This window comes from Lithobates pipiens, unplaced genomic scaffold (genome assembly GCF_037356315.1).
Source record: "Lithobates pipiens isolate NorthernLeopardFrog02 unplaced genomic scaffold, aLitPip1_a1.2 Scaffold_25, whole genome shotgun sequence".
Lineage (NCBI taxonomy): Eukaryota > Metazoa > Chordata > Amphibia > Anura > Ranidae > Lithobates > Lithobates pipiens.
Genome location: NW_027507787.1, coordinates 47,319,491 through 47,344,799, shown reverse-complemented (window position 1 = coordinate 47,344,799; position 25,309 = coordinate 47,319,491). Strand labels below are relative to the sequence as shown.

The 25,309-nt window shown below is 43.0% G+C and overlaps 1 protein-coding gene across 2 annotated transcripts in view; it reads right to left on the bottom strand.

Annotated features, from left to right (window-relative positions):
* Positions 1–25,309, bottom strand: part of ASCC1 (activating signal cointegrator 1 complex subunit 1) — a 462,103-nt gene that overhangs the window by 238,516 nt on the left and 198,278 nt on the right. For both annotated transcript variants that reach the window (XM_077454415.1, XM_077454414.1), the window contains exons 8-9: positions 12,995–13,119; positions 9,031–9,110 (exon numbers count right to left, since the gene is read on the bottom strand). In XM_077454415.1, the coding sequence (XP_077310541.1) occupies positions 9,031–9,110; positions 12,995–13,119 (205 nt within the window). The remainder of the gene's footprint in view (positions 1–9,030; positions 9,111–12,994; positions 13,120–25,309) is intronic.

Sequence of the window (25,309 nt, the reverse complement as noted above, 5' to 3'; positions counted from 1 at the left end):
CTTACAGTATGTAAAAACAAACTTAAAAAGCACATTGGTGACTTTAAACAAACAAAACTGCTAAAGTGCAGGCACCTTATGGTGGATACTAGTACCTTTGTTAATTCTCTATTCAATTTCTGTGTCCCAGTGAACCTTGGATGATCCAATGTGTAAAATATGCAGACAGAATGGTCTTCTGACTTACCTAAAATACATCTTTAATTTTTTTTCACTTAGATGTCCCTACCCCAAATGAGAGCTGCCCCCCACTATCATGGTTTTATATGTACTAGAGATGAGCTTGAGTGTCCTCTGAACTCATCTCTATCCGAACTTCTATCTTTTTTTTAATCCAACCAGCTTCAGGGTAGGTCATTCGCTGCTCCTCAGCACATGCCCAAACTCCCCTCTAATACTTTCAGCCCTGATTTAGCAATCTTCGCTGTACAGCTCCACTCTGAGCCATACAGCCATTCCTCATAAATTGACCACTTTGCACCGCAAATGCGCACTGCATCACTATTTGTTTCTATGAGAAACTCACAGAGGCCTTAAGCAGTTGCTTGGAGTATGACTTTCCCATAACAATGAATGGGGCTGAGCATGCGCTATACAAAGAGGGAATTTTTGATAAAAAATGTTGTATGGTTCAGCAAAGATTGCTGGATCTGGGCTAAAGATAGGTAAAGCACCCATTTTAAGGTGAAGAATCGGGGAAATGTAAGAGGTAAGTCTCAGCCACTCTATTTAAAAGTCTACTTTTGGGATCTCTACTATCCACTGAGGGCCTAGCACTGGGCTGCTGCACAGTGGGAATTAGCGTTATGTTGAAAAAAACCTCTGTGCTATGTGAGCCTATGAAGAAAAATACCCCTAGCAGCACAGAAATTAGGATTATTAAAAGTACAAAACTGTTTGCTCTAAGATAGCACTGTTAGTTTGGACAAACAAGCTACCTGAAAGGTTTACTTTAACATATATCAAAGTGAAACCTAACAAAGGGCTGACACGTATACATTTCTTCTGCTGTATAATATAATCATATTATCATAATATATATTGCAGATCTCCACCTTTAATTTTTATTATCCATTCAAGAATAGGCAATTAAAATTATACAAACTTCTCCAAAAAACTAAATTGTTAATAGTTTATATATTGCTCTTATTGTGATTGAACACATTGCTACTTCAATCGAAGTAGTTTTCACCAACAATTTTGGCTATGCCCCAGGTCTTTATAACTAGACCACCTTGGAATGCAAACACGATGATAATGAAAGTCGTGCCAGCCCTGCACATCACTGGACTAAGGCTTAATTCTCATTATCACATAGAGGGAGCGAGCATTTCCGCTATGCAATTTTGACATGTGATTTTCATGCAATTCAGTGTGTCACATAGGCCAGTTCATTCACTTGAATGGGCTGCAATGCATGTTTGTCACCAGAAAAGAAGCTTCACTTGATCTTAGCAAAAAGGCAGAGAAGCGATCAGAAAAGAAGCTTAACAAGATTTGTGAAGGCGCGGTTTGCTGCGATTGCCACACAATCCTTTCATGCGATTTGGGATCACAGGCAGAAGCGAAGTGATTCTGCCCAGCTCTCAACCCCAAATTGTGAGATGTAAATGGGCCTAAAAGTGTAGCAATCTGCATACTTTCTGGTTGTAACTGACACACAGTAGCAGCATTTCCTGTTATAAATATAGTTTGGATGAGCACTGAAACCAGCAAGGGAAAATGCAAGTATTCTCCTGTAAAACTTCTTTTTGAAATAGATGCGATTTAAAGCCCCACTTTGGTTCTTTTGTGGGAAGGATAAGCGCAAATCTATTTAAGTCCACAGAGATTTCTTAGCCTTTGTACACGCGGTCGGACATTTTGATAACCAAATCCGTCGGATTTTGTCTGACGGATTTTGTCCGAAACTGTTGCATACACACAGTCGGACAAAGTTGTCAGAAAATCAGATCGTACTTAACGTAATGACGTTATTTCGTTAGGACAGGACTACGTTCAGGCTAGTAGCCAATAGCTTTGGTCTAGGAATTTGATCTGAGCATGCGTGGCACTTTGTCCGATCAGAATTCTCTACACATGATCACACAAAGTCCGATCGGATCATGTTGTCGGAAAAATTTATAGCCCAGCTGAAAAACTTGGTCCGTCGGATACTCCGACGGAAACAGTCCGATGAAGCCCACACACTGTCGGATTATCTGACAACACGGTCCTATCGGACATTGTCCATCGGAATGTCCGACCGTGTGAACAAGGGCTTAGAGGACATTAGTCCCAATTGGGTCCATCAAATACACTTTAGTAGTGCCTATTTTTGGACAGTAAGGGGGTGATTTACTAAAACTGGTGCACACAGAATTGAGTGCAGTTGCGCATAGTAACCAATCAGTTTCTGGCCTGTTTACTGTTACCATTGAAAGTGAGAGTAAAAGAAAAGAAAATCGCAAATTTTGGGTTGTCTGCAGAAAAGTAATAGAGGGGAAATATTCCAATGGGGACACTAGTTCTGGTAATCGGGGAGTCCCTAGGAGATTTCCTTAATTTGCAGACATTTTATCTTACTTCCTGCCCTGGCTATGGGGCAGAAAGTGAGGGGAAATCTCCCCAAGGGGGACACCGATGGCAAAAAAACCTTACAGGGGTTAGATCCCTCCCCTTTTTATCCAAAATTAAACAATTTTGCCTTTAGTTGTACCTTAAGCATTTACAGCCACTTTAGGGTGCCAGTTTATCAAAGCCCAAAGGAATTGCTCCACTTTGGATGGATTTATAAGTAGGCCTCTGTAGTGCAGGAGAGAATCCTGGAGTGTGGCTAGTTCCTACCAACTAAAAGAAAACCATATGCCAATGCCAGACATACCCAATGAGAAACACATTTAAAAGAGAATGTAAAACAAGATGGAAAGAAAGAAAAGGATAAAAAGAGTTACCAATGATTATATTCTCCATTCGTTATAGGCAGAGGCGGCTCTTTAATTAGGCAAATTAGGCGATTGCCTTAGGCCTCGCCCACAGGAAGGGCCTCGCCATCGAGCGATTGCCTAATTTGTCTCTGAGGTGTTGTGCTGCACTGTCTGCTGCTGTGTGGAGTGTCTCTCAAACGGCGGGGTGAGCGAGCGGCGGGCGCGCTGCACACAGCTGCAGACAGAGTGAGCTCCGCGGCGGTGGATGAGGGGGGTGATAAGAGTATGTCCGACTGTCTAATATGCATGGCTTAGGCTGCCTGTGTGTCCAATAGCAGCAGCGCTGTCCTCCGAGTCCTAGCCCTTCCTTCCCCTAACGGCGGCCCCATTGCATGCCGGGAATTGTAGTTCTCCCACAGAGCACAGGCACATAGACTTTAACATGGCCGTCTGGTGCCTGTGCTCTGCAGAGACTACAACTCCCAGATTGCACTGCAGGGCAGAGCTAGAACATCATGTGTTGCTTCTCCAACTGAGTCCTGCTGCCTTTACCAATTTGTCACCAAGGCGAGGAGCAGGATCATCAGGTACAGTTTATATATAGGTTTTTCATATATATATATATATATATATATATATATATATATATATATATATATATATATATGAAAAACCTAACAACAATGCACCCCCACCAAATCTAAGAGTCCAAAGGCCATATTAACTCTGCATTGACAAGACAGTTTTATTTTCACACATTCTAAAAATAACTTTTCATCTGCTTTACTGAGGATGCTTTACAGTGGCTGTGTTTGATGGCATGGTGGCTGCAATTGATGGCACAGTGGCTGGGTTTAATGGCACAGTGGCTGCAATTATTGAGCACAGTGGCTGCGTTTGATGGCACAGTGGCTGCATTTGATGGGCACGGTGGCTGTGTTTGATGGCACAGTGGCTGCGTTTGATGGCACAGTGGCTGAGTTTGATGGGCACAGTGGCTGCGTTTGATGGCACAGTGGCTGCGTTTGATGGGCACAGTGGCTGCGTTTGCTGGCACAGTGGCTGCATTTGATGGCGCAGTGACTGCATTTGATGGGCACAGTGGCTGAGTTTGATGGCACGGTGGCTGCAATTGATGGCACAGTGGCTGCATTTGATGGGCACAGTGGCTGAGTTTGATGACACGGTGGCTGCATTTGATGGGCACGGTGGCTGTGTTTGATGGCACAGTGGCTGCAATTGATGGGCACAGTGGCTGCGTTTGATGGCACAGTGGCGGCGTTTGATGGCACAGTGGCTGCGTTTGATGGCGCAATGACTGCATTTGATGGGTACAGTGGCTGAGTTTGATGGCACGGTGGCTGCAATTGATGGGCACAGTGGCTGAGTTTGATGGCACGGTGGCTGCAATTGATGGGCACAGTGGCTGAGTTTGATGGCACGGTGGCTGCAATTGATGGGCACGGTGGCTGCAATTGATGGGCACAGTGGCTGCATTTGATGGGCACGGTGGCTGTGTTTGATGGCACAGTGGCTGCGTTTGATGGCACAGTGGCTGCATTTGATGGCACAGTGGCTGCGTTTGATGGGCACAGTGGCTACGTTTGATGGCGCAGTGACTGCATTTGATGGGCACAGTGGCTGAGTTTGATGGCACGGTGGCTGCAATTGATGGCGCAGTGGCTGCATTTGATGGGCACGGTGGCTGCATTTGATGGGCACAGTGGCTGAGTTTGATGGCACAGTGGCTGCAATTGATGGGCACAGTGGCTGTGTTTGATGGCACGGTGGCTGCTTTTGTTGGCACGGTGGCTGCGTTTGATGTCGCAGTGGCTGCGTTTGATGGGCACAGTGGCTGCGTTTGATGGGCACAGTGGCTGCGTTTGATGGCACAGTGGCTGTGTTTGATGGCGCAGTGGCTGCAATTGATGGGCACAGTGGCTGCGTTTGAGGGCACAGTGGCTGCGTTTGAGGGCACAGTGGCTGCGTTTGAGGGCACAGTGGCTGCATTTGATGGCACAGTGGCTGCATTTGATGGCGCAGTGGCTGCATTTGATGGGCACAGTGGCTGAGTTTGATGGCATGGTGGTTGCAATTGATGGTGCAGTGGCTGCATTTGATGGGCACAGTGGCTGAGTTTGATGGCACAGTGGCTGCAATTGATGGGCACAGTGGCTGTGTTTGATGGCACGGTGGCTGCTTTTGTTGGCACGGTGGCTGCGTTTGATGTCGCAGTGGCTGCGTTTGATGGGCACAGTGGCTGCGTTTGATGGCACAGTGGATGCGTTTGATGGCACAGTGGCTGTGTTTGATGGCGCAGTGGCTGCATTTGATGGGCACAGTGGCTGCAATTGATGAGCACAGTGGCTGCGTTTGAGGGCACAGTCGCTGCGTTTGAGGGCACAGTGGCTGCGTTTGAGGGCACAGTGGCTGCGTTTGATGGCACAGTGGTTGCGTTTGATGGCACAGTGGCTGCGTTTGATGGCGCAGTGGCTGCATTTGATGGGCACAGTGGCTGAGTTTGATGGGCACAGTGGCTGAGTTTGATGGGCACAGTGGCTGCAATTGATGGGCACAGTGGCTGCGTTTTGGCACAGTGGCTGCGTTTGAGGGCACAGTGGCTGCGTTTGATGACACAGTGGCTGTGTTTGATGACACAGTGGCTGCGATTACTGGCACGGTGGCTGCTTTTGATGGCACAGTGGCTCCTGTATCATTGTCCGCCCACAGTCTCTGACCATTTCCTGTATCATTATCTGCGCACAGTATCTGACCATCTCCTGCATCTTTGTGGCATGATTGTCTGTCAGCACCCTGTCAGTGGCTCCAACTTTTCATACCGTGTTAGCCAGGTAAGAGTTTGCTTGTTATTACCATAATAAAACCGTCTCCTGTATCATTGTCTCTGCAAGTCTCTGACCGTCTCCTGTATCCTTGTCCACACACAGTCTCTGACCGTCTCCTGTATCCTTGTCCACACACAGTCTCTGACCGTCTCCTGTATCATTGTCCACACACAGTCTCTGACCGTCTCCTGTATCATTGTCCACACACAGTCTCTGGCCATCTCCTTATTCATTGTCCACACACAGTCTCTGACCATCTCCTGATTCATTGTCCACACACAGTCTCTGACCATCTCCTGATTCATTGTCCACACACAGTCTCTGACCATCTCCTGTATAATTTTCCGCAGTCTATGACCATCTCCTGCATGATTGTCTGTCAGCACCCTGTCAGTGGCTCCAACGTTTGATACCATGTTAGCCAGGTAAGAGTTTGCTTGTCATTACCATAATAAAACCATCTCCTGTATCATTGTCCACAGTCTCTGACCCTTGCCTGTATCATTGTCTGCACAGTCTCTGACCGTCTCCTGTATAATTGTCTGCATAGACTCTGACCATCTCCTGTATCATTGTCCACACACAGTCTCTGACCATCTCCTGTATCATTGTCCACACACAGTCTCTGACCATCTCCTGTATTATTGCCCGTACACAGTCTCTGACCATCTCTTGTATCATGGATGTGAGGTCGGTGACTGTCCTTTAGCTGGATTGGACTGTCTCTTAGCTGGGCTGTCTCTTATCTGGGACTGTCCCTTAGCTGGATTGGATGGGTCGGACTATGTCTATCAGCTGGGTTGGACTATGACTATATCCCTCAGCTGGGACTGCTCCTTAGCTGGATTGGACTTGTTGCATTAAACAGGTTATGTTTTAGAATATGTTGTAAAATTACTTTTTTTTTTGTTTTATACTTTGTTGACAAATTAATTTCACATTTATGAGACAGCACAAAGGATAATGAGTAGGCAGCTGCACAATTTGATCTATATCTGTGTGCGTGTAACATATATACCCACCCACCCTATGTTTAATGATATTTGATTAAAGAATAATTGGCTAGAGAAATTTATAGAAACGGTGAATTCATAGTTCATAGGAATTAAGTTAATATATGCATTCATACAGTTAATTTTTATCATTTTTATAATATTTTTCCCATTATGGGCGTGAGTGGGGCCTCATGTCTAAGTTTTGCCTAAGGTCTCAGAAAGTCTAGAGCCGCCTCTGGTTATAGGTTACAATTTAATGAGATAACACATATTATTCATAGATATTTACCCATATTACATGGTAGCAAGGGTTCAAGAGAGGTTTTATCCTCAGGAGTCCTATTCGTAGCTAGAAAAGCACCTACCATAGAAAGCATAACTTCTACTACTTCTACTATCTCTCTCTAAAAATAGCTCAGGCACATAGGTGAGTGCCCCAGGCATGTACAGATGTGGACACTATTATTACTCAAGTTGTGCCTATTTGGGAGATTCTCATTTTATCAGGTCATACTCCAATTTCAGAATGCATAGGGATACAAACATAATGAGACATTTTGTAGATTGTCATCAAGGAGATTTAACCTCATTTAAGATAGAATTTATAGAGAGGGTAGATAAACCCATTAGTGGGGGAGAAAGAATTTAAAATTTAAGAAAAGTAACCTCTCTCTTCCATGTAAAAGTACCTCCTGTTTGTGTGTGTGTTTCTTCTTGCCCTTGTTTTTTTTTCTTCCTTCTTCCTCTCTACACCCAACATTCCACCCCGCCTAGAATTTGTAATGTGTTTAATTATATGTACATATGTCTAAGCCCACGTACACACGGTCGGAGATTTTGCCAACCAAATCCGTCAGATTTTGTCCGTCGGATTTAGTCCGACGGATTGTGTCCGAAACTGTTGCATACACAAGGTCGGGCCAAGTTGGCGAAAAATCCGATCTTTCAGAACGTGATGACGTAATTTCGTTACGATGGGACTACATTCAGGCTAGTAGCCAATAGCTTTGATGTAGGAATTTGATCTGAGCATGCGTGGCACTTGGTCCGATCAAAATTCTCTACACATGATCGGATTACGTCCGACCGGCCCAGTTGGTCAGGAAATATTTCCAACATGTTGGAAAATTGGGTCCGACGGAGATTCGGACGGAATCAGTCCGATGCATACCACACACAGTCGGATTATCTGACAACACGGTCCGATAAGACGCATTCCGACGGATTCTCCGACCGTGTGTACGTGGGCTTACAGTCTATTATATAGATTCTCCTGTAAGAGACGTCCAGTATTAAGCTGGCTATACACCATTAGATATTTTAACAAAAATGTGTACAAATATTTTTACAATCATTTGTACAAGCAGTTTTACTATTTAATTTGTTTTTTACATTTGATTTTGTAGTGAATGGACTTTTCGGAATTAAAACTGCATACACTTAGAAATTCGTATGAGAAAATTTTTTCCATCCTGCTCCTTTGAATTTTCTCATTACTATGGTCGAAAATGAATGTCGATGTGACCTTATTAACAATTAGAAAATCAAATTAATGTTCTTAAAACAAAAAATGTCAAACTAAATTTTACAAAAGTATACCCAGCTTTAGTCTAGTGCAGTGATGGCGAACCTTGGCACCCCAGATGTTTTGGAACTACATTTCCCATAAAGCTCAACCACAATGCAGAATGCATGAGCATCATGGGAAATGTAGTTCCAAAATATCTGGGGGGCCAAGATTCGCCATCACTGGTCTAGTGTATATAAAAGAATGTTCTTCCTGATTACCTCCTTTCTGTAGAACTAAGCTCTATTGGGCGAAACACATTAGAGAAGGCGGTCTCTGGGCAGACAGTATTTGTTGTGATTCTCTGTGGAATAAACTGGTAAGCTTTGTGATTTCATCAGAGTGTGGGTGTCTTTCATTATCCAATGTTTGCCAGTTCAAATATGTTGAAAAAGTCAACAGTTTTGATGGTGTTTACTTCTTTAGTTCTTTTAGTTCTTCGTTTAGTTCTTTTTACATGACTGTAAATTCCAGTGACATCTACTATTTTATTAAGCCAGACAGCCACCAGAAACTCAGACAAATGGTGTTTTGCTGCCAGATCAATAAGCTGTGCCTGGATCACAGACCTAAAGGATATGTCACCTGTAGGAGAGTAGTCATGCTCTAGTTTTTATAAATATTGACAAGCTTAACGGATGTTTTATTGGTTTATGTATAAATATAATTAGAACAATCATAAAGCAGCATATGTATCTAAAGTATTTCTCACTAACCTTCAGTACATTTCTAGCATCAAATGATTCTCTTTCTCTTTGGCCAGGCCTTCCAGGAGATACAGTACTTCTTTCTTCAGCTATAATGGGGAAAACATTACCAGTTATTTAATTTGCCTTTGTGAGATAGAATAAATAAAACTAGAGTGCCCTCTGTTAAAAAAAAGTCCATAAAAGGAGGGTAGAAATGCTAAAGCAGTTTATATATAAAGTTAATAAAACACTCCCACCAAATGCTCTGCTGAGTGTTTTATTCTTGAAGGTATATCAATCATACCTTCACGAACATATTACACTCATATTACTGCATTTCCAGATAACTTTACATTAAAAAAATAATTCAGGCTATTTAGAGTACAGAGTTGCATGCACAGAGAATGTCTTCAGTAGGGTGAGGTTTAAGTTTGGGTCTACCATGGGTTAGAGGCGAACCCTGCCTTGTTCGTGGTTACACACTGCTCATGTGCTATGCACTCCTGACCCAGGGACTTAAGCTTGAGCTTAATTTAAATAAAAATTGTGACTGCGCTATTTGGTCAAATAAATAATAAAAATATATAATAGGAAAGCTGCTAGCACAAAATATAGAAAAGAGAGTAAATGAACCGGCGCCAACAGAAAAAAAAAAAAAAAAAAACTGAGGAAAATACCTACACAACATACAATGTAAAATGAAACCCTCTGGATAATAAAATTTGGCACATAAACAATGGGATATGTGCAACTTTCAGTAACTAAACTGTGATTAGAGGGAAGGGGGGAATAAAATCCATTTCTCATGAAGTGGGAATAGGAGCTGTAGAAAATTGTGTGTTATTGATGAAGCAAAACGTAAAACTATGTCCCTTTTTTATACACAGGATGAGCTCAGCCAGGAGGAGGCCATGCCCAGTGTCAGCCAGGAGGCCGGGCCCAATGTCAGCCAGGAGGAGGCCAGGTCCAGTGTCAGCCAGGCCCAGTGTCAGCCAGGAGGAGGCCATGCCCAGTGTCAGCCAGGAGGCCGGGCCCAGTGTCAGCCAGGAGGAGGCCAGGCCCAGTGTCAGCCAGGCCCAGTGTTAGCAAGGAGGAGGCCAGGCCCAGTGTCAGCCAGGAGGCCAGGCCCAGTGTCAGCCAGGAGGAGGCCAGGCCCAGTGTCAGCCAGGAGGAGGCCAGGCCCAGTGTCAGCCAGGAGGAGGCCAGGCCCAGTGTCAACCAGGAGGTGGGCAGGCTCAGTAGGAGCCTTACCTAATCCCAGGTGCCTCCCCTCCGCCTTACAACAAAAAGACCTAGGAAAGGGACAGTGACGGAGGAGGCAGCACTGGGCCTCATTAGGAAACCAAGTGATGTCCTCAGAAGTCCCCCCAACGCTGAAGAGGCCTATGGCTGCTATCTAGCCACAAGATTTCTGAAATTGGAGGAGGGCCATTGTCTCCTCTGTGAGGGAATTATTGGTGCCTCCTCCTCCTGCCACAAGTCCACCACCAGAGGCACAGTCTCCAAGGAAGGCTGCAGGGAAGCATGGAGTGAAGGCTGCAGTGAAGAAAGTGATGACCTGGCTTCCGTCTGGTCAGACAGAAGACGCAGGATGGTGTAGTACCACAGCCTGGGGACAGATATGTCATCTTCTGTTGGTCCTAATCTCTAGGATTCCTGGACAAGATTGTGCTCCATATTATATGGACTCCTCAATCTACCAATTTTATTTTCCACAGACTTGATGTGTGCCCTGGGGGCCAAAGGGCTTTACAAATTCCAAAAATGTCTCCAGCAGTGCCTTCCTTCAGCCAGAATAAATGGAGATTTTATTTTCAGAAAAGACTTGCCTATATGTATTTCTACAAAAAGGATAGTTTGTGAGTAGGCAGGTTCCTTTTTTAAAAAGACAATGTCAAATTAACAAGGGACACCAACCTCCTTGAGGTTAATAAAAAATACAACATAATAATGTTATTGTGGTAACTTGACACACAAAAAATTTAATTATATATGGAGATAACTAGAAAATAATTTTTCAATAATCCAAAAAAGCAGATCTTGATGAAATAAAAAATAAAAAAAGACTATAAAAATGTATTCTAAACATTATTATGGAGATCGGGCTTTTAAAAATGAACAGATTATTCATGAGATCAGGAGAAATAAATAATCAAGAAATAAGTTTGTGAGAACTCTGTTTGAATACAAGCAGCAAAACAACTTCATTATTCTAACATTAAAGAAGAAAAGAATGTGTTGCATTAAAAGATCACAGAATTTGCTGTGTGAGGAATGTGCTATATCCATTATGAACGCTCGTTTTACCACACCGAGTGCTTCCATCTCATACTTGCTTCAGAGCATGCGTCGTTTTTGGTACGTCGGAACAGCATACAGACGAGTGGTTTTCCCGATAGGAATTGGCTCCATCGGAAATATTTAGAATATGTTCCATTTCTAGGTCCGTCAGAATTTTTGACGTAAAAAGTCTGATGGGGCATACATATGATCGGAATATACGAAGAAAAGCTCCCGTCTGACTTTTTCTGTCGGACATTCCGCTCGTGTGTACACGGCATAGGCCTTTTGCATCTCTCACCACTAGGTTAGGTTAGGTAGAATTTTTGTGATATATAATTTGTACTTTGTAGGTGTATATGGCTATCTATTTGGAGAAATAGTTTTAGCATAATGTTGTGTTTCCATCACTAGATGACATTATGTCCATTAATGCCTATTGGACATTATTTCTTATCTTTGTGCTGAGTTCCTCCCCACCCTTAACAATCATGGACTATTTAAATCTGGGGACTTGCAGCACTTCTGAGAACCGATGATGGCAGTTCTGATGAAACGCGTATTAAAAAGCCAAAAGTCATGATGTCAACATGCGTGCAATTACTGGTGGAATTTGGGGAAATTTAGTTTTGTTTGGGAATGCTCGTCTATGTAAGCATTTTTAACCAACTTAGTAAATTTTTTATCATGGATTTCATACTATTGAACCTGGTGCTCTTTTTTCCTCTTAATATGAATTATTGCTAAGCACAATTGGGCTGAAGGAGAGATGAAATGTTACCCTGCACCAACTGCGGAGCGGGGTGTTTACATTGAGTGCTGGTTTGAATTATTATATTTTTGGGGTCACACTTACTCTGGAAAGCATTTATGTGGAAGTGGAGGTGGAGTGGCACTTGCTGGATTACACATGAAGATGGATATTTGATACACGGTTAATCACAGTCACAGTATTGAGCTTTTATGTGTATAGACCTTGGACTGTATAATGTCACTTCTGATTGTCACTGTGTATGGTTGGTTTGTGCGACACAGTTAAGGATTTATAGAGCCCACCCCAGCCCGTCAGAACTGTGTCCATCATTACCTCCGTACAAGAGAGACATTTTCCTGGCTGGATAGCAGTAGTGGGTGATCCAGAAAAAAGATCTGCTTGTCCCACATCATGGGAATGTTGAATTGCAAGAGTCTTGGATAGAACTGAGCAAAGGCTACCAAGAGGCCCAAAAACAAGCACGAGTTATCCGTGTGAAACCGGTCTACCCATGTTCCTGTAACGCCCTGTCTATGTCCTTTGGCAATAAAATAACTATTCTATAGTATTTCCTCCTACCATGGTGTGCAACCAATTTTCCCTTTCTTTAGGTACTATTGACAGTGGTGAGCCGGGGCCAGTACTCATGAGGAAATCTTTATCCACAGTTTAAGCGGTTACATTCTTTCTGGACTTTGTATACTTGTTAAGTAAACAAATATTTAAGCCGCAGTTATGATTCCCTTATGTGTCACATTCATTATTTTACAGAGTCTTTATTTAAATGTAAAAATAATAAAAATATTTCTTGCTAGAACTGTTCCTCCTCAATACACTCTAGTATAAACTGTATTACAGCACACAATAACCAAACCAGGCAGACAGGGATTGTTGATCATATGAACAATACACAGATTCTCTTCTTGATATCAATACTTGTAAGACATATGCACTTGCCTAGGGGGTCTCTCCGGAACAGTGTATTCATAACTGTTGCATGAAGTTTTACCCTGTCCCATTCTTTTAACATCAGCCCCGAGCCCAGAAATCTCTGCATAAGACGATCCGCTATGAGCTGCAACCTGTGCAGGGAGAGATAGAATACATATTATTTTATGTCAGCTCAGTCTACCATTTACAAAGTGTAGCTTGACTGAAAAAAAGGTGCGAGCATCCTAATTACAGCAACAGAGTAAAGTACAAGCCATCAGAACAAGACAAGTGGAGTCCCCTGAGATACAACGTGAGTGCCTGCCAGGGCATTTGGCAACTTCGTTTTACTACATTTAGCAAGACTGCGGAGATGTCATTTCTGTACATTATTAGAAATATCCTACAAACTAACATGATCTTAATGTGAAATTACTTTGTCATTTATACATGGTGCAAAAGAAAATATTTTTTTCCTGGCAAAATAAACAGGCTGGGACAACCGTCTTTCAAAATCGATTCTTCTTCCAAGGTTGGTTGATTAGGGAGTGAATGCAGGGGTGGCAGACTGCCCACAGCCAAATAATTATTTTCTGATCCTGATGGGGATCATCTAATGTCTTGATTATGTTATCCATCTGTTATCATAATACTTTCTTCTAGCATTATCTACCCAACAGAACTCCCATATATTTTCATGCCTGCCTAGTCCTGCAGCAAACCACTCCTGCAGTGTGATATATGTGGTCATTGATCGCACCTGGCGTACAGCCGGCCTCATTTCTAATTTCTTGAGACACTAACAAGCCAGGAAAGTACAAATACCCCCCCCCCCCCCTATGACCCATTCCAAGATATTTAGTAAGAGGCATGGTAAATTTTTTGAAGCTGTAATTTTTTCACAAAATTCTTTGCAAAATGAAGATTTTTCTTTCACAAAATTGTCATATTAAAAGGTTATTTCTCTCACACAGCATATGCATACCACAAATTACACCACAAAACACATTCTGCTACTCCTTTTGAGTATGGCGATACCACATGTGTGAGACTTTTACACAGGGTGGCCACATACCGAGGCCCAATATTGAAGTAGCACCCTCAGGCTTTCTAGGAGCATAAATTACATATATAATTGCTAGACTACCTCTTACACTTTTGAAAGTCCTGGAGCACCCGGACAATGGAAATGCCCAAAAAGCCCCGTTTTGAAAGTAAACACCCCAACGTATACTCTACGAGGCATAATGAGTCTTCTAAACATTTTTTTCCACAGGTTGTCCATTTATAAGATTTTTCTAACACATACCATGTACACAGCAAAAATTGTCTGACTATCCGTTCCGGTTCCTGAACTCTGGCTATGTTTTGGCTAAGTTTACTCTGTTTACCTTTTTATTATCATTATTATAAGTCGCATTAATTGGAATGGGTGACATTGAAATTGATGGGCTGTGACTCGTCGTGTGATCCTATGTGTCCAAAGTCGCATGACAAGTCACAGTAGAGTTAAACAGAGCACAAGATGCTTACAGAACTTTCTCTTGCTTTAAAGGAGACTCTACAGGTTTTGTTCATATAAATGCACCCATCATTGCCTTGACCAAAAGGCATTACAAGGGTAAAGAGACCCATTTCCCTTTGCCTCACTGTCTGAGGTCTTCATAGATGGATAGCTTGGTTGGGACAGTTCCAGTTCTTCCTGGTCATCTTAGTGGTAGAACACGCCGCAATGGCGGTTGAACTTTGCGTGTGACTTGTATCTCCCTCTTTAAGGGATTCTTGCACCACGTGCCTCACCAGTGATTCCATTTGCTGGAAATAACCACTTCCTTTCCCAACTGCCTGGGCTTAGCATAGCTCACACTTAGACTTGCCCTCTGGGACCAAAGTCCTGCATCCCCAGCAGGATCCTTCCTCAGAGTGGCTGACATAGCAGTGGGTGCGTAAAGGAGGATTTAGAGCTTCTGCTATGAAGGCTGGACCTTGATGGTGGCCTATGGCAAATACATCTGGAAGAAGAATGTTGTGACCTAATGTGGTCTTTATCATCTCCTGTCAAACTGACCTAGAAGGACAAAAAAAAAAAAAGCAAAAGTAGGGTAGAAAGCAAATATAAAAAAAAAAAAACAAATAAGACAAACCCCTGCACAGGTGATCAAATCATAGCAGAATCACACAGAGGGTGTTAATGCAGAGCATATACCTGTGATGATTGCACAAAGCATTTAGGGAAATGGCTGCAAGTTGCCCACAGAGAAATCACAATATCAACAGTACTGACTGCTAATTGAATTTCTCCACTGAAGTTATACCATCGTCGTCCACAGTGCACATGAGCTGAACCTCTGGGCAGGAGAAAGCAGTGGCTTGGAACATCAATGCGCTCCAGCTGCCATAGACTGAAAGACAATATAGCCAGGGAAGAAAACAGACACAGAAAAACACACAAACTGCTGCCATGGAATATGTAATATAAAAGTATAAATCACTGCACATGGCATGAACACAAATCTGCAATTTAATCCTGCTTCCACGATCAAACCGGGCTAGGTAGGCTGATCTCGTACTTGGGGCAGATAGTTAATAGCTGGGCTATCTGGCCATTGCACCACTTGCTTGCTAATGGCCAGGCTTTAGCTCTTCCAGCGCCTCTTCAGTTTGCCCACCCCATACCATACTAATAGCTAAGGCTTATCGGAGTATCGTGACCTGTTTTCCCAGTGGTCGCCGTTGGCAGCTCTTGATCGCAAACAGGAAAAACTTCAGGTAGTCGAATAACCAAATCGGCCTTTAGGAGGAGGACAAAAAAGGAATGCGGCCTCGGGCTCAGAGCAAATATTTATGAGATTGGGGTCCTACAGGGGAGGAGTAGAGGCGGGGTTAACCCATATGTATGCTGCCATGGAGTTAGTCAGGAAATATATAGGTTTTATTTCTAGACAGATTAAGAAAGAGATGTCTAGCTGCTTTTACATACCGTATATACTCGAGTATAGGCCGACCCGAATATAAGCCGAGGCCCCCAATTTACCCCCAAAAAAACTGGCAAACTTATTGACTCGTGTATAAGCCGAGGGTGAGACATGCCTGTCCATCCCTGTGTGTGTGTCCGTCCATCCCTGTGTGTCCGTCCATCCCTGTGTGTCCGTCCATCCCTGTGTGTCCGTCCATCCATCCCTGTGCGTGTGTGTGTCCATCCATCCATCCATCCCTGTGTGTGTGTGTCTCCATCCATCCATCCATCCATCCCTGTGTGTGTGTGTGTGTCTCCATCCATCCATCCCTGTGTGTGTGTGTCTCCATCCATCCATCCATCCCTGTGTGTGTGTGTATCCATCCATCCCTGTGTGTGTGTGTGTCTCCATCCATCCGTGTGTGTGTGTGTGTGTGTGTGTGTGTGTGTGTGTGTGTGTGTGTGTGTGTGTGTGTGTGTGTGTGTGTCCAGCCTACCTGTGTCCCGAGCCTTTGTCCCGAGCCTCCGTCCCGTGCCTTGCCTCCTTGCCTCCGTCCCGTGCCGTGCCTTGCCTCCGTCCCGTGTCGTGCCGTGCCTTGCCTCCGTCCCGTCCCGTGCCGTGCCTTGCCTTGCCTCCGTCCCGTGCCCTCTTCGTCGGCGCCTCGGCGGCCATTGTAAAATTCAAAAGCCGCGCCTCCGCCTTCGCCTGTGATAGGCGGAACACTGAATTTCCCAGCAGCCTGTGTTCCGCCTATCACGGACATCGTATCATCCTCGTCCGTAGTACGAGGATGATACGATGTCCGTGATAGGCGGAACACAGGCTGCTGGGAAATTCAGTGTTCCGCCTATCACAGGCGAAGGCGGAGCCGGAGGCGCGGCTTTTGAATTATAGAATGGCCGCTGTCTGTCTGCTCGACACGCTGATCGAGCGGGCAGACAGCGATGACTCGAGTATAAGCCGAGGGGGGCACTTTCAGCCTCAAAAAAGAGGCTGAAAATCTCGGCTTATACTCGAGTATATACGGTAAGTCTACTTTTTTTCACTTCTAATTTGGCCTGTCATAGGACGATGACAATTCTCACACTCATAACAGAGCTGCAAGGGGGCATGGATAGAGTAGCACAAAAATAATGTAAGGCATCATCAGCTCACACATCACAGAACTTCAAGAGACAGTTATCATACAAAACATCCCATTTACATATTGATAATTTAATAGCATGCTGTAACTGCACAGAAGTAAGATACATAAACAGAATTCAGAAAGCAGTTTATAAAAACCACTACAGAGAAATTAGCTATTTTTCTATAGAGGTGTTTACCTTGCTAAAAGCAATACAGCTATTTAATTCAAAAGACTTAGTACCTCTACATTGGGGACTGAACCATTACAAAATTACACCCTGTACCCAGCCTCCTTCCAGCTGGCAGCTGGTAATATTGCATCATAAGACTGTGAATGTTTTATACGTTATGAATTTAAATGAATGATTTTACAAGTTTATTACATAGCTGTAGACATTAGCATCATAATAAATATTAACAAAAACAAATGAATAAAACTGAAAAAGTCATATCTTTTTCTCCCTCCTACCTGTCCTCCTACTCTCTTCCTTCATCTCAATCCTAAAGCAAATATTCAGTAGAGGTAAGAAAATAAAAATAAAAAACAGTATTATCTTAATAAAAGATTAAATAAAAAAAACAGCTTTAACTGCAATACTTACCCAAAATACAGAGCTGGCACCTGCAGTACTTTTTTTCCTCCACAAGATGGCTTGGACATTTAGCAACCCTGTTACTCTGAGCCCAGAATGTCATGTAATCGCACCCAGCCTGTGTTTGAATAGTGAGCCTAGGTTTACATTGGTGTAAAGCCACACTGAATGTGATTCCCACAGGAATCGCACAGTAATTAAATTAGATGATTGTCTACATCTATGTACAGCAGATTGTCTGACAGAAGCCGGTCTAACGAACCCTGTTCCCCTGTCAAAATACAAAAATAAAATAGCACAGCGGGGGAGATCACTGTTCCAACATTGCTTGTGGAGGTACGATGATCGGTCACGTTTTTTTTGTTTTACAGTTACAGTTGCTTTACAGTTTAAGTGGTTGTAAACCCTTAGGCGTGGTTCACACCTATGCATTTTTTGTACTTTTTGCATTTTGCAGATTTGTACTACAGAATGTGTTCCATAGGAAACCATGTTAAATGGAATGTAGTGCAAATCTGCAAAATGCAAAAAGCACTAAAAATGCATAGGTGTGAATCAGGCCTTACATATACCCAGTGAAGTGACTGGCCTCAGGTGATACACAGAGATGAAACAAATCCTCCTACATCAATTGTACCTGTATACTGTATTGAGACCTATGCTGTGATCTGATTGGGGAGGGGGGGGGGGGAGAGACACACCTGCCCTTCACACTACACACAGGAACAGAGCTGAGGCTGTTAATCACACACCCTGTCACCATTTTTCTCTTGGTGTGAGGGAAACTCATCAGGAGTGGCTCATACATATAGCAGAGGAATGAGGAAGCAGACAGAAATTACATTTAGTACTCTAGATTGAGACAAGAACACACTATTGAGGGATATGCTTTGTTCAAATTTCATGTCTGAGGTTTACCACTTTAAGATAAAAATCTATTTAATGAAACTTCCCTAATTACTGTGCAAAGGGTGGTAAGTTTTCTCATTACATAAACAGGCTACGTTTACCATTTATTACTCCCTAATCCTTTGGTCTCACTGCTATATTAATCCATGTGTGTTTCCTTGTGCCCATATTTTGCTATAATAAATATAAACAAAATAATATTTTTTTTCATCAGCTTAGGCCAATATGTATTCTTCTACATATTTTTGGTAAAAAAAATTGCAATAAGTGTACATTAATTGGTTTGCGCAAAAGTTAGAACATCTACAAAATTTTTATGATTTGTGTTGGTGGTGGTGATCAGCAATTTTTAACAGGACTGCGACATTGCGGGGGATAGAACGGGCACTTTTGACACTTTTTTGGTTAACACTAGGGGCAATCAATGGGTTAAATGAGTGCCCTAGGAGGCATTTCTAACTGTGGGGGCAGCGTACTGACTAGAAGAGGAGAGAGATTGATGTTCCTGATCACTAGGAACAGCAGATCTCTCTCTGCTCCCCTATTAGAATGGGGATCTGTCTGTTTACATTGACAGATCTCCGTTCTGGCTCTATGAGGAGAAATTGCGGGTGGCTGGAAGCCACACGCATTGGCTCCAGGGCTGTGCACACTCCCTATAGCCCTTAAAGTGGCCGCTGTACAGCTACAGCAATTCGCACAGGGGAGCCATCCTGCCGCTGTATAACGGCTGGTCAGCAAGTAGTTAAGGAGCAAAAGAAATAACTAGCAAGTATTGGCTGTGTGCTACATGTGACAACAATCTCCCGTATTCTTCATATGTCTGGGCTATGGGGAAGAGTGGCAAGACGGAAGCCTTTTCTTACCAAGAATAACATCCAAGCCTGGCAAAATTTTGCAAAAACACATCTCAGGTCTCCCAAAAGCATGTGGGAAAATGGGTTATGGTCTGATGAAACAAAGATTGAATTTTTTTGCCATGATTCCAAAAGAAATGTTTGGCGCAAAAACAACTCATGCACATCACCAAAAGGACACCATACCCACAGTGAAGCATGGTGGTGGCAGCATCATGCTTTGAGGCTATTTTTCTTCAGCTAGAACAGGGGACCTTAGTCAAGGTAGAGGGAATTATGAACAGTTTCACATATCAGTCGATGAACATGAAGAAGAACTTCATCTTTCAGCATGACAATGACCCAAAGAGCCAGAGCCTAGACCTGAATCCGATTGAAAATCTTTGGGATGATCTGAAGAGTACTGTGCACAGGAGATGCCCTTGCAATCTGACAGATGTGGAGTGTTTTTGCAAAGAGTGGGCAAATAAAATTAAAAAGGCGCCTCAACAATGTATTCGTTTAACTACTTCAATACCAGGCAAGCCAATTTTCAGCTTTCAGCGCTGTCGCAATTTGAAGGACAATTGTGTGGTCATCTGACATTGTACCCAAACAAATTTTTTATCATTTTGTTCCCACAAATAGAGCTTTCTTTTGGTGGTATTTGATCACCTCTGCGATTTTAATTTTTTTTGCGCAACAAATAAAAAAAGACAGAAAAAAAAAACACAAGTTTCTTTGTTTCTGTAATTTTTTTTTGTAAATACGTTTTCTCCTTCAATGATGGGCACCGATATGGCTGCACTGACGGGCACTAATGGTCACAGATGAGGTGGCACTGATGGGCACTGATAGGCAGCACTCGTATGCAGTACTGATGGGCACTCGTAGGCTGCACTGATGGGTACTTATGGGTGGCACTGATAGGTGACATGGATGGGCACTGTTAGGTGGGCACTGATGGGCATGGATGGGCACTGATAGGTGGCATTGCTGGGCATCACTGTTCTCTTTTATTACATACTGGTGCCAATCAGTGCCCATTTGTGGGCACTGATTGGGCATTCATTTGAACATGTGGATGGCAATGGGGTATATACCTGTCCATCCATATGTTACCCCCTTCCCTGGTGGTCCTAGTGGTATCCCTGGTGGTCCAGTGTGGTGATCTGAGGGGGGGTTGTGCTGATAAACAATCAGCGCAGACCCCCCTGTGAGGAGAGTTGCCAATCGGCTCTCCTCTACTCACGTCTTTCAGACGCGAGTGAGGAAAAGCCGATCACCGGCTCTTCCTATTTACATTGTGATCGGCCGTGATTGGACGGCTGATCATACTGACACATCGCACCACCAATCGCCGCCATGCGCACCCCCAGGGGCACAAAGCGGCTGTTATACTGAAGGACATCATATGACGCCCAGTCAGGATAACTGAACCACCACCCGGCCGTCATTTTGCTATAGGCCGGCGGGAAGCGGTTAAGGGTATGCACACTTATCCAATCATTATTTTCACAATTTTTTTTTTTTACTTTCAGTATCGTTACTTACTGTGGGAGAATCTCTACAGGATAAAAGTGGTCCCAGCAGCAGATTCATCTCAGGATCACTTTTACAGGTAGATTAATAAAAGGGACAAATGTAAAAATAAAAAGTAAAATAAATACGATTTTTTTTTTTAAAGCACCACATCCCTCTGTGTTCGCATGCAGAAGCAAACACATAAGTAGTGCCCTCGTATGTAAAGGATGTACAAACCACACATGTGAACTATTGCCACGATCGTTAGAGCGAGAGCAATAATTCTAGAACTAGACCTCCCTTGTAACTCTAAACAAGTAACCTGTAAAAATTGCTATACTGTCGCCTATGGAGATTTTTAGGTACTGTAGTTTGTCGTCATTCCATGACCGTGTGCAATTTTAAAGCATCACGTTATGTATATATTTACTCGGCGTAACATCATCTTTCAAATTATACAAAAAATTGGGCTAACTTTAGTGTTTTGTTTTGTTTTTTTAAATCAAAAAAGTGTTTTCTTTCCAAAAAAAAGTGTGTTTGAAAGACCACTGCGCAAATATAGCGTGACATAAAATATTGCAATGATCTCCATTTTATTCTCTAGTTCTAAGTAATTTTCCATCAAAAAATACTAAATTTTAAATTCCAGAAAAGACCTGGTCAGCAAGTGGTTTAACCACTTCCCACCCGGCCAATGTATATATACGGCCGGGTGGGAGCCGCCTGCTCCTGATAGGACGTTCAGGAACGTCATTCAGGAGCAGCGGGATCGCGCGCGCGCGCGCCCGCGCAGCGGCGCGATCCCGATGTGCTCGTGTCACCCGGACACGGCACATCTCAGATCGGCAGGAGGGCTCTGTGATTGGCCCTCCTGATCACATGACGGCCGTGTCCAATCACGGCCGTCATGTGATGTAAACAAACAGCCGGTTGCTAGGCAATCGGCTCTCCTCTCCTCACACGGAAGTCACCGCTGAGAAGAGGAGAGCAGAACGCTGCAGCCGGCTGATGATCAGTGAGTATGGGCTGCTTTTCACAGCTTTTTACTCACTGATCATCAGTGTAGTGTAAACACACAACACACCACACAGTGAAAACACAGTCCCCACATATGTCCCCAAAACACACATGTCCCCAAAACATACATGCCCCCAAATAATAAAAACACATGTCCCTAATAATAAAAACATGTCCCCCACATATGTCCCACTAAAATCACATGTCCCAATGATTATCTGCACACATATGTACGTGATCACCTGCACACATATGTACATGATCATTTGCGTACATATGTCCGTGATCACACAAACCAATTATTATACACTTAACGGAATTTTTTTTACCAAAAACATGTAGCAGAATACATTTTGGCTTAAATTTATGACAAAATTTGATTTTATTGGATTTCTTTTCAAATAGAAAAAAGAAAATATTGTTTTTTTCCCAAATTTCCGCTTTTTTTGCGCTTATATCGGAAAAAAAAAAAAACGGAGTCGTGAATAAATAACACCAAAATAAAGCTCTATTTGTGCGAACAAAATGATAACAATTTCATTTGGGTACAGTGTAGCATGACCGCGCAATTGTCACTGAAAGCGCTAGAGCGCTGAAAGCTGAAAATTGGGCTGGGAAGGAAGGGGGTGAAAGTGCCCTGTATTGAAGTGGTTAAGATTGTTGGTGTTTTTTCTGGTTTTACCAAAAACTGGGATAAGTCCATATTACTTCCATTGGATCCTCCTCAGGGTCCTCTGTATTGTCACAGGTTAAGGTGGATGTACAACTTAAATATCTTGTGGTACTGGTCTCCGCTAAACCTCGGTAATATATTTCTCATAATTTGCTACCTTTACTCTTGAGATTTAGATCCCAGATTAATGTGTGGTGTAAACTGCCTCTTTCTGTGGCTGGTCACACCAACATTTTAAAAATTATATGGATTCTATTTTACACAACTTGCCCTCCTGGAATTCTCAAAAAAAAATGTTTTAATTCCCAATTTTGTTTGAATTTGATATGGTGTAATAAGCCCACCAGATATATGAAAAATATGAATTATCCAAAAGAATCCCTAGGTATATTTTCTGGCAGCCCAAGTTCAACATCTTACAAGTTGGGAAATTAGAGGCCCACAAATATCTTCTTAAGATATATTTATTTTTCTATAGCATAATCATAGTCTTTGTTAGCCCTAGAGTGTACCATTCCACTCTTTAGTCAATTCACCTATCCCACATTTTATGTGATATATACGGTCTTGGCAGTCCACTAAGACTATTGGGCATTTCAGGGAATACCAGATATACTCCTCTTTGGACCAACAGGGCATTTCTTGAAATCCTGAGATTGGAGGGATGTACTAGGTATGAACGCACAAGGATCACCACCCTGAAAAAAATAAATTTTCTGGAGAGGTTCTGAAAACATTATCAACAACTTTACTCTGGTTATAGCCTGGACCAGAGGTGGTTTTACCAATATATGCAATTAAGACATGTTTTAAAGACCCAGGGGCTGACCCCGATTGTCTCTTTCCCCTCTGTTGCCATTCTAGATATTGTAGGCCTTATTTCTAAGATACAGTATATATATTGTTTAGGAATATATATAATTATTATTATTATTCAGGTTTTATATAGCGCCAACAGTTTGCTCAGCGCTTTACAACATGAGGGCAGACATTACAGCCACATTACAATTTGGTACAAGAGGAATCAGAGGGCCCTGCTCATTAGAGCTTACAATCTAAAAATATATATTTAGATCACATTTCAAAGTGTACATTTTAACGATAGTTGTTGAAGAAACAAATAGCCCGACTCCTACTCCGATGCAATTCTTCATACAACACAGGTTTCAATGATTACTCAAGGGAACAATAACAAGAATTTCCAATAGACACAGACACACACACTCATTATAACCCACAGTGATATATCCAACTTGTTGGACTCTCACTACAATTCTTAGAGCATTCTTTATGTATTAAAGCTAGCCATAGTTTCATAGTTAGTAAGGTTGAATAAAGACACCAGTCCAACCTGAGTGAGTGTCTACAATTGTCCCTATCCCTGTACATTGCACACTCACATCGGTCCCTACCGTCAAGGAGCCCACAATCCAAGGTCCCCATTCATATACATGGGACAGTTTTGGACAGAGGTCAATTAACCTACCTGCATGTCTTTGGATTGTGGAAGGAAACCGGAGTACCAGGAGGAAACCCACGCAGGCACAGGGAGAACAGGCAAACTCCAGGCAGGTAGTGTCGTGGTTGGTATTGGAACCAGCGAGGTGAGAGTGCTAACCACTACACCACTGTGCAGCCCCCTTTTTATTAACAGCGAGCACATCAGCCTTCTGCCATCTGACACATCAGCCACCTGCCATCATCAGGCGCATCTGCCCACCATCATCAGGCGCATCTGCCCGCCATCATCAGGCTTATCTGCCCGCCATCATCAGGCGCATCTGCCCGCCATCATCAGGTGCATCTGCCTGCTGATTATAGAGCTCTAGCTCTGATAAAGGGGCAGTCTCATAGTTTCATAGTAATTATACCATGAATTATACAATTTTCTTGTTCAATTTCCTTGAGATTTGCCTTCAACTTGGTATTGCAAGGGTCTGCCTGATTGCATACTAATTGAATATGTTTATGTTTGATCTCATATTACAGTATCTGACAAAAGTGAGTACACCCCTCACATTTTTGTAAATATTTTATTCTATCTTTTCATGTGACAACACTGAAGAAATGACACTTTGCTACAATGTAAAGTAGCGTGTGTACAGCTTGTATAAAAATGTAAATTTGCTGTCCCCTCCAAATAACTCGACAGCCAGCCATCATGTCGAAACCACTGGCAGCAAAAGTGAGTACACTCCTAAGTGAAAATGTCCAAATTGGGTACAATTAGTAATTTTCCCTCCCCGGTGTCATGTGACTCGTTAGTGTTTCAAGGTCTCGGGTGTGAATGGGGATCAGGTGTGTTAAATTTGGCTTTATCGCTCTCACTCTTGCATACTGGTCAATGGAAGTTCAACATGGCACCATGCATTCATCTCTCGTGTGGATGAATGAATATGTTATGCTGGGTTCACACTACTTTGAGGAGCGACTCACAGCAGGGGGTCAGGTTCTCCGTTTCAAGTCCAATTTTGGTCCACATTTTTGAATGAATTTGGACCTGAAATGGACCAGAAGACACACAGGACTCCTGTGCAATTTGCTCCGCAGCCGTCCCAGAGATATGTGAACCGGCTCCATAGAGAGTCGGCCACAATCTCCTGATATGTGAATTGGATGTGGGGAAACCCACATCAAATTCGCACTGGTGTGAACCCAGCCTTAGTGCTTTTTTTTAATTCAGCCCACCGGCTGAATGAAAAAAA